This window comes from Camelina sativa, chromosome 10 (assembly GCF_000633955.1).
Source record: "Camelina sativa cultivar DH55 chromosome 10, Cs, whole genome shotgun sequence".
In the NCBI taxonomy this organism is placed as follows: domain Eukaryota; kingdom Viridiplantae; phylum Streptophyta; class Magnoliopsida; order Brassicales; family Brassicaceae; genus Camelina; species Camelina sativa.
In genome coordinates, this window is record NC_025694.1 from 11857668 (window position 1) to 11866714 (window position 9047).

The 9047-nt window shown below is 35.7% G+C and overlaps 3 protein-coding genes across 3 annotated transcripts; 2 read left to right on the forward strand and 1 right to left on the reverse strand.

The window, feature by feature from the left end:
- Positions 22-1610, forward strand: LOC104718556 (heat stress transcription factor A-1a-like). The gene is made up of 2 exons (XM_010436321.1): positions 22-325; positions 426-1610. The coding sequence occupies exons 1-2, from the start codon at positions 59-61 to the stop codon at positions 1491-1493; spliced, it is 1335 nt and encodes a 444-aa protein (XP_010434623.1). The 5' UTR covers positions 22-58; the 3' UTR covers positions 1494-1610.
- Positions 1678-4593, forward strand: LOC104718558 (carboxyl-terminal-processing peptidase 2, chloroplastic). The gene is made up of 13 exons (XM_010436323.2): positions 1678-1835; positions 1930-2218; positions 2325-2474; positions 2569-2651; positions 2745-2953; positions 3084-3152; positions 3238-3356; positions 3459-3534; positions 3617-3658; positions 3754-3862; positions 3935-4032; positions 4127-4220; positions 4336-4593. Exons 1-13 carry the CDS (start codon positions 1758-1760, stop codon positions 4459-4461), a joined length of 1542 nt encoding a protein of 513 aa, XP_010434625.1. The 5' UTR covers positions 1678-1757; the 3' UTR covers positions 4462-4593.
- Positions 4589-6490, reverse strand: LOC104718557 (syntaxin-23-like). Its single transcript, XM_010436322.2, has 7 exons — positions 6063-6490; positions 5831-5927; positions 5605-5738; positions 5440-5514; positions 5196-5353; positions 5038-5114; positions 4589-4939 (listed from the first exon to the last, which is right to left on the reverse strand). The coding sequence occupies exons 1-7, from the start codon at positions 6269-6271 to the stop codon at positions 4874-4876; spliced, it is 816 nt and encodes a 271-aa protein (XP_010434624.1). The 5' UTR covers positions 6272-6490; the 3' UTR covers positions 4589-4873.

Sequence of the window (9047 nt, forward strand, 5' to 3'; positions counted from 1 at the left end):
CTCCCTCTTTTTTTTTTTTTTTTTTGTTTCTCTCTCTATCTCTCTGATCCGTACGAAGATGGATGGTGTTGTTGCCGGCGGCGAGTCTGTGCCGCCGCGGAATCCTCATCCAGCGACGTTGCTTAGTGCTAACGCTTTACCGCCTCCTTTCCTTAGCAAGACGTATGACATGGTGGAAGATCCGGCGACGGACGCGATTGTTTCGTGGAGTCCGACGAACAATAGCTTCATCATTTGGGATCAATCGGAGTTTGCTCGTTATCTTCTACCTAAACACTTCAAACACAACAATCTCTCCAGCTTTATTCGCCAGTTAAATACATATGTAAGTAATGAACTCTCGGAATAATTATGTCACCGCTTGATGCGTTGGATTAGATTGACTCGATTATGTTTTTTGATTCTGGCGAATTTCTGATGAACAGGGTTTTAAAAAAGTGTCAGAACGGTATGAATTTGCGAATGAAGATTTCCTAAGAGGTCAAAAACATCTATTGAAGAAGATAAGCAGGAAAAGATCTGCTCAGGGTCATGGTGGTAGTAGTACTAGTAATACTCAATCGCATCAGTTGTCTCAGGGTCAAGGTTCACTGGCTGCGTTATCTTCATGTGTAGAGGTTGGGAGGTTTGGGCTAGAGGAAGAGGTTGAACAGCTTAAAAGAGACAAAAACGTGTTGATGCAGGAACTTGTCAAGTTACGCCAGCAGCAACAAACGACAGACAGTAAACTTCAGGTTATGGTTAAACGTCTTCAGGTTATGGAGCTGAGGCAACAACAGATCATGTCTTTCCTTGCTAAAGCTGTCCAGAACCCTACTTTCCTCTCTCAGTTCATACAGAAGCAGGCTGATAGTAATAATATGCATGTGACTGAGGCTAATAAGAAGCGGAGGCTCAGAGAAGATACTACTGAGAATCAGAGTCATATCCATAGCTCGGCTGCATCAGATGGACATGGACAGATAGTTAAGTACCAGCCTGTTAGAAGCGATTCAATGATGTGGAACATGATGAAAACAGATGATGAGTACCAGTTTCTTGATGGCTTCCCGTCGCCAAACCGGGTATCAGGAGTCACTCTTCAAGAGGTACTGCCCAGAACAACTTCAGGACAGTCACAGGCATATGCACCCGCAGCATCGGGACAACATTTGTCGTACTTACCCTCTACTTCAACTCCTTTACCTGATACCGTAATGCCACAATTGACAAGAGAGAGCATCAACGACTTCCCTGCAGAAAACTACATGGATACAGAGAATATTGTCTCAGAGCCATTCATCTCTCCAAGCCCGTTCCTTGACGGAATAGAAGACCCCGACATCGATGAACTGGTGGATAACTGTGAATTACTTGAAGAATGTCTGGCAGAAATCCCAGTTCTTGGAGATGAAACAGCTACACTAGAGAACAGCAACAACACAAATGATAGACATATGGATAAGTTTATAGAAGAGTTGGGTCTTCTCACATCAAAGACGGAACAATTATAAAGGATTAGCTAATGTTTATTTAGTATCAAATGTAAAGTCCTTCTCTACTAACGTTTATGGTTAGGAATTGGGGACAAAAGAAAAGGATATTTTAAAGTTTAAAGTCTCTTTTGTATAATAGAAGAGTTATTAATTATTTATTTATTATTGAGAGAAATTTATTTTATTATTAATTGTAGTATAGAAAATAGACAACTTCTCGAATCATATTTTCGATAAGAAAAACAGAGTTGTGAATTTCCCGGGGGAAGCTCATTCATTTCAATGGAGGTCCTTGCGAGCTCTTCATTATCCCCAATTTTTACTAAGCCTAACAAAACAAACCCTAATTTCTCAATCCAGGTACTTTTTTTTTTGCATAAAGTTTGAATCTTTCTCTCCTGAAATTCCCATGGAAACCTCCAATTTGTGTAACAGATTTTTTGAAGCTTTGCAGGTGAAACTGTGGGTAACTCAACCTCCAAAGATTGTGAAAGCTAGCAACTTTAGGTATGGTCGAACTCGTAGTAACAAACCAAGGAGCAATGCTACAAACCCGGGACTTGTGCTCGTCTGTAATAGATTTCTGTGTGTTATCGAAAGAAATGATCATAGGAAATTATCTGGGAAGGTTATGATGAAATCTTCAGTCAATTTTAGACAGAATCTCTCTGCTGCATTAGTTCGGCTAGTTTCTGTGCTTCTCGTCTCTTCCATTTCTGTTGTTACCACTGATTCACCATCATGTAAGTTCTGTTTCTACATAATTGAGAAACCATGCCAAAAACTGAGGAATGCAATTTGATTTCATTTGTTTGGCTTTTTTTTTTTTTGTTTTCTCTATCTCTTTAGGGGGTCTTAGTGAAGAGAATCTTCTCTTCCTTGAGGCTTGGAGAACGATTGATCGTGCATATATAGATAAAACCTTCAATGGGCAAAGCTGGTTTCGTTACAGAGAGACTGCTTTACGAAATGAGCCTATGAACACTCGAGAAGAGACATGTATGTGTTAATTTTTTGACAAATGCTTTATTAACCCTTTACAATATAAGTTAGTACAACTTGCTTCTGATTTTGGTGTTTGTTTGTGTTTTAGACATGGCTATCAAGAAAATGGTTGCAACACTAGATGATCCTTTTACTCGTTTCTTGGAGCCCGGAAAGTTTAAGAGTTTGCGGGTAAGAATATCTGAAAATAGGCTTGTCCTGAATCTAGCAAATACATTAGATTGTATGTAAGATTTAGTAATTATATGGTTTGGTTGAAGGCAGTCGGGGACTCAAGGTGCGGTTACGGGTGTTGGACTGTCGATAGGTTACCCTGCTGCATCAGATGGATCACCGGCTGGACTTGTTGTTATATCAGCTGCTCCAGGAGGTCCTGCGAGCAGGGCGGGAATCTCACCCGGTGATGTTATTCTAGGAATTGATAAGATAACCACAGAACCTATGACCATATACGATGCTGCACAGATGTTGCAGTGAGTTACATTTTCAGTTTTCTTCCTTCCTTTACTTTGAAAAACCTGAGTGTGACGAAATAAATAATCATTCTGAAGCAAGAAATGAGGAAACTTTTCGTACCGAGATAATGCGTTGGTTGAAATGCAGGGGACCTGAAGGAAGCACAGTGGAGCTAGCGATCCGCAGTGGACCTGAAACGAGACTCTTAACTTTGACGTACTTTTTTTTTTTTATCATTTTCCTACATTTATCTTCGTTTTTTCAACGTTCATTGAGTAACTACGATTGTTGTTTATTACAGGCGAGAGCGGGTTTCTGTGAATCCGGTTAAGTCAAGATTATGTGAACTTCCTGGTTCTGGGAGTAACTCCCCTAAGATTGGGTATATCAAGCTTAGAACATTCAATCAAAATGCTTCTAGTATGTATTCATTCTTTGGCATTACTGATTCCTTCTTACAAATTTGTCTACTCTCTCTGGTTTATTACGTATCTCTTAAAGGCAGAACACTTTTTTTTGTAGGTGCGGTAAGGGAAGCAATTGAAACCTTGAGAGGAAACAATGTAAATGCATTCGTCTTGGACCTTCGAGACAATAGGTGATGACTATTGAAAAACTCCTTGTTGTTTCTGCAATAGCCTTTCTTAAACAGTTGGTATTCTTTTTCTTTCTTGTTGCAGTGGAGGTTCTTTCCCAGAAGGAATTGAGATTGCTAAATTTTGGTATAACCTCATAAACTGTTACATCCAACAAATCAGAAAATTTCAAGATCCACAGCTATCATAATAGAAACTTCAACTGTTGTTGCTGTCTACAGGTTAGATAAAGGAGTGATTGTGTATATTTGTGATAGTCGAGGTGTTAGAGATATATATGATACTGATGGAAGCAATGCTATTGCAACCTCTGAGCCTCTTGCCGTTCTCGTATGAGCTTCCATCCTTCCTTTGTAAATGCCATGGAATATTTAGTTCTCACACATTCTTTCTCTTATCCAGGTTAACAAGGGCACCGCAAGTGCCAGTGAGATATTAGCAGGCGCATTGAAAGATAACAAACGTGCTCTTGTTTATGGAGAAGCAACTTATGGAAAAGGGTAAACAAAAGGCGTGATTTTTATTCTTCTTCTTCTTCTTCTCAGTTACTGACCCTTTTGTAATATTCTTGAGACTTTGAAACACATTTTGCAGGAAGATACAGTCAGTGTTTGAGCTTTCTGATGGTTCGGGCTTGGCAGTAACAGTTGCTCGATACGAAACACCAGCTCACACAGATATAGACAAGGTCTGAAACTACTTACTTCCACATATTATGATTTAGTGTATGGTCATCACTACACTACATGCAAACATGTTCTTACAGTCTGTTCTTTTTCTACTCGTTGCTGGTTTTTGAATAGGTCGGTGTTACGCCTGATCATCCATTGCCAAAGTCGTTTCCAAAAGATGAAGAGGCGTTCTGTGGATGCCTTAAGGATCCTACAGCTGCTTGTTATCTCAATCAAGGCCTGCTATTTTCTAGATGATTGATTTTGATTGGTTCAAACTTCGTTCTGAATATCATATGAGTGAATTTTTTTGATTCAACTGTTGCATTCATTGAAAGATTCACATATCTTCATGTTAAACTAATTCGAAATCAGGAATTTCACATTTAAGCACAAACAGAGGATTTTCCCTTCATCATTCAATCTGATCTGCAACAAGTCAATATATAATATCACAGAGAGAAAGCAACAGCACTCTCTCACAGAACCAACATTCAGACACGTTCAAAACCAAACTGATACCGAAACCAAACCAAAATGCTATATATTAAGAGACAAAAGAAAAATAGTTCAATCCTTGCATGGGCACTATTAAGTGACAAACATAAGCTCAGTATACTTCCTGATAGATGATGGAGCACTTGTCCACGCTTTCATGAGTTGTGAAGAATCAAACCGCGAGCACTACAATGACAATCAGGAGCACGATACCAAAAGTAACCAAGAGCAAGCAAGCCTGCATGAAAGAAAAAATGGAAAGAAGAAGTTTATATAGGTTGATCTGATTCTCCAAAAACCCATTCATGATATGTATTAAAAGTTTGAATATTATACCAGTGAAGAATATGATCGATGGGAGTTTCCTTGTGCAATTGCAGCATGGTAGTTATCGATGCGAGGTTTAATCTCATCTATGAAGAGAAAGTGTTAGAACGAGGATACGAGGACATAAGTAAGCGTTTTGGGATAACAGGATTTAGAATCAGTTTTACCAATCATGGCTTCTTCATCGTGTACCACCACTGCCATGTTTTTTAAGGTTTCGCCCATCTCGCCAATACTCTGCTGTATTTCTTGTATCAGTTGCTCTCTTTCCTCAATTCTAGGCACATTAAACGCAATCATCTTGTTCAAAAGTGCAAGTTCTTGTCTGCAACAAGAGGAACAAGAAACCAATTTAGTAGAAGCGTGAGGAATCCGAACAAAGATGGAGACTTTTGTCGGTACAAAACTTACCTCTTTGATTCCAAAAGAAGAGCCTGCTGCTCCGGATCCTTCTCTGCTTTCACATCTGCTTTACTGGCTGTATAGCTAATCTTACCAAGGCCAAGTAATCAATACACCAAAACCACAAAATAAACATAAAAACATTTTCAAACTCTTGAATGAGCATTATCAAACCTTGAGGGAAGAGATGGCTTGTGGACATGAGGAGAATACACAGTTTCTCTTTCAGCAGCTACACCCTGAGCCTTTAGAAACTCATTCAATACAGCTTGAAAGTCTTTTGCAAGATCCACAATCTTCTTCCTTTGCTAACCCACCAATATATATTAAACAAAACCATCAAATTCCCTATTAAATGAAGAGAAGAACAAAGAATCATTCCTTAATAAAAAACACTCACATCAACAACACCTCTCAGATGATAAGTTTCATTAGCTTCTTTGAGTTTAGCCGACGTATCCTTCACAAGCCGTCCAATATGTAATCTCGTCAAGTGCCTAAACACAAACACAAATCACAACCAAGCAAACTGAACCATTTACAACCACTGAAATTAAGAAACAATTTTTCATTTCAAGAACCTAATAAACCCACCAAAAAAATGGAGAAAACTTTGAGAAGTAAGAACTTACAGCTTGTCACGAAGCTCAGGGGTGTCTTTAGAAGTACCAAGAGTGTTGACAAGACGATGGAAAGAAGAAACACCTGTATTGATCTGAAAGACACCTGAAGCAACAGCTTGAGTCTTATCTTGTCGACCACCACCAACACCACCATTGATGCTCATTAAAGAAGCTAATGATTTTTTTCCTCTTCCCGCCTCTAAATCCTTGAAACTCATCCTTTTTGTATCTCTCTCTCTCTCTCTTGCCTCGATAACCCCACCACTAAAATGATCCTACTTTCTAACTCTCAAGAAAATGAAAAATTCTAATTTTTTTTTTGTTTTGTTTTCACAGTAACGGAGATTGGGGACGTGACTCAGAATCTCTCTGGGAAAGAATTGAGAGAAAACGTGAACGGCGGGAGAAACGTGAAATGTCACATTACATTCATTCTTGAGAATTAAAAAGCCTGTCGCACCTTTTCGTTTCGGGAAACATATCATTTTTTTTTCCTTTTGTCTAAACGGGAAACATATCATTGACTGTATTCAATATTATTGAACAAAAAAATGATATATTTCGTGGAAGATCAGATAATATAAGTTTTGTTGACTAGCCATTTAAAGCATTAAATATTATTGACCAAGTCATAATACATATACATTGTTAAACTTATATGAGATAACTGATTAGTGATATAAATGATTAGTCAACAAAAAATAATGTATTATATATAACCTCCCATAAAACTTATAATTTTTTGGTCTAAATTTGAAAGTTTATGCATTAAACAAAAATTAGATAATTTAATAATTTTTGTGCTCACCAAAACGAAAAGACTTTTAATCGAATTATTTGTACATAAAAAAAAAAAATGCATTTTGATTATTTCTTTTGGTTCATATTACTCAACATTCTTTGCTTTTTACATCTTAACTGTAAAATCAAGCTTATTTAGACTGTTATACATTTTAATGTTATTTGTTCATGTGCAACAAATATCCTTTGCAATTATATTTTCGGTTAGAATTGAAAATAAATATATTATTTGTTTACATCAATTAAGTTGAAGATATTTTAAACTTAATAAATTTTCATGAATTATATTTATGACGTGGATATTATTTTTACATAAACTGTATAATCTACTATTTATGTAATTAAAACACATTCCTATATCTTCTCTATTATGTAAGAGGTGATTTGTTAAATTTGTTGATGTAATACTCTTTTACGTTTTCTAAAAACAACAAATGTTTTAAAAAAATATTTACTTTTGTAAAATACTATGAGAACCGCTGTGCTAAATTTTATTTGTCTATTAACAAACAAAAATAATATACATGTGATAGAAATTCCATAATTACATTTTATGGACATAAACCCTAATTCAATAATGTGTTTATGTGATTTTATCTTTATATCATAGTATTTGCTATATTTTTAATTAAACTTTTTGAAGAGTAAAGGATGACTTCAATTTTGGATGTTCAAATAACTCATTCAACAAGTAGGGGTGTATTGAACTTGATATTTTAGGAAATTTACTGGGATTTAAATATTTTAGAATTTTGAGAGATTTGAGTTTAATTTTTAGGAGATGTGGTTATTAAATTTGGGATTTTAGGATTTGGTGAGATTTGGGTTTTGAGATTTGTTGAGATTTGATTATTGAATTTTAGGTGATTTTGATATTTAAAAAGAAAAAGAAAAAAAGCAACTTGGAATGTCGTTGATTAATTTACCTAAGTTTCTTTCATACTTTGATTAATTTAAGACGAAAAATAGACATTGACCATGTTCTTTTTCCAATCGCAGGTGGAGCAACTGCGAAACAAATAAAAAGCCCAAGGTGATATGCATTTCGAAAAAATAAAGAATTGTCACTGTAGCAGCGACAGAAAAAAATCAAATGAAGCAGAGCTCTGATAATCGCTGGAAATTTCAACGTCTCAGTATTGATAATAAAAAAAAACAAAAACAGTGAGAATGAAAACAATCTAATATAAAGAACACTAGTACTACATCATGATCTCATATTCATAGCATATGTGGACATGTTTTACGTTATAATTGTTTTCTAGTTATTAGCAAGGACTTTTTGTTGATCTTGAGTACCATGAAGTTGTTCTTCTTCATAATTTTCATCATCAACTCTTTCATCAATGTCAGTTTCCTCCTCATTATTCACATCTTCAAACAAGTCTAAACGACATTATCTACGAAGATAATTATGTAAAACAACAAAAGCAAGTACTAACTCTACTTGCGTCTTATATGGAAAGGGTGGTGCATATTTGAAGATGAGAGACCTTGACTTGAAGATGCCAAAAATCCTCTCTATTACGTTTCGCAAGCTAGAGTGTCTATGGTTAAACAACTCATTTGCATTTGCATGATCTTTTCCTTGTCCTCTAAAATATTGGAGATGATAGCGAGTACTTTGAAATGAAGATAAAAGTTGACGACGATTGGCGAATCCACAATCAACTAAATAATATTTTCCTACAATTTTAAAATTATACAAATATAAGTGAGATAAATAAAAAATGAATATGAAATAATATTAGTTTTATCATAATGTAATGACGTACCTTCTCGAACTATTAATTTATTGGTGTTTCTAGTTAAAGCATCGTTTAGTATCTTCGCGTCATGAGCTGAACATTCCCTAACTGCTAAGAAAGTATGTAAATTCTAAATCAAAATTACAAGCAGCTAAAAAATTTTGTGATAGTTGTCCTTCTCGATTAACGGTAGTATAAAAAAAAAACAATTCATGAGTTATGATACATCCCACAGATCTCAAACATTGGCCGTCAATTCATTTCCAACTTAAGAAATTGCATTTTTTGGTATATATTAACTAACTAGCCACATGTATCTCTTATAAGATGTTCATGATACAAAACGTAGAAATAAAGAGAAGTAAAAAGTAATAGAAAATACTCACTTTTATAGAGAAAAAACTGAACTTTCAAGTATGAAAATAATTTTGTAGGGGAGATGAAA

Coding starts and splice junctions, on each gene's coding strand:
- LOC104718558 (XM_010436323.2), top strand. CDS start 1,758: ATGGAGGTCCTTGCGAGCTCTTCATTATCCCCAATTTTTACTAAGCCT. Junction 2,219..2,324: donor TACCACTGATTCACCATCAT/GTAAGTTCTGTT, acceptor CTATCTCTTTAG/GGGGTCTTAGTGAAGAGAAT. Junction 3,659..3,753: donor ATTGAGATTGCTAAATTTTG/GTATAACCTCAT, acceptor TGCTGTCTACAG/GTTAGATAAAGGAGTGATTG.
- LOC104718556 (XM_010436321.1), top strand. CDS start 59: ATGGATGGTGTTGTTGCCGGCGGCGAGTCTGTGCCGCCGCGGAATCCT. Junction 326..425: donor TTCGCCAGTTAAATACATAT/GTAAGTAATGAA, acceptor TCTGATGAACAG/GGTTTTAAAAAAGTGTCAGA.
- LOC104718557 (XM_010436322.2), bottom strand. CDS start 6,271: ATGAGTTTCAAGGATTTAGAGGCGGGAAGAGGAAAAAAATCATTAGCT. Junction 5,354..5,439: donor CTTCTTTTGGAATCAAAGAG/GTAAGTTTTGTA, acceptor CTCTTGTTGCAG/ACAAGAACTTGCACTTTTGA. Junction 4,940..5,037: donor ATCGATCATATTCTTCACTG/GTATAATATTCA, acceptor TCTTTCATGCAG/GCTTGCTTGCTCTTGGTTAC.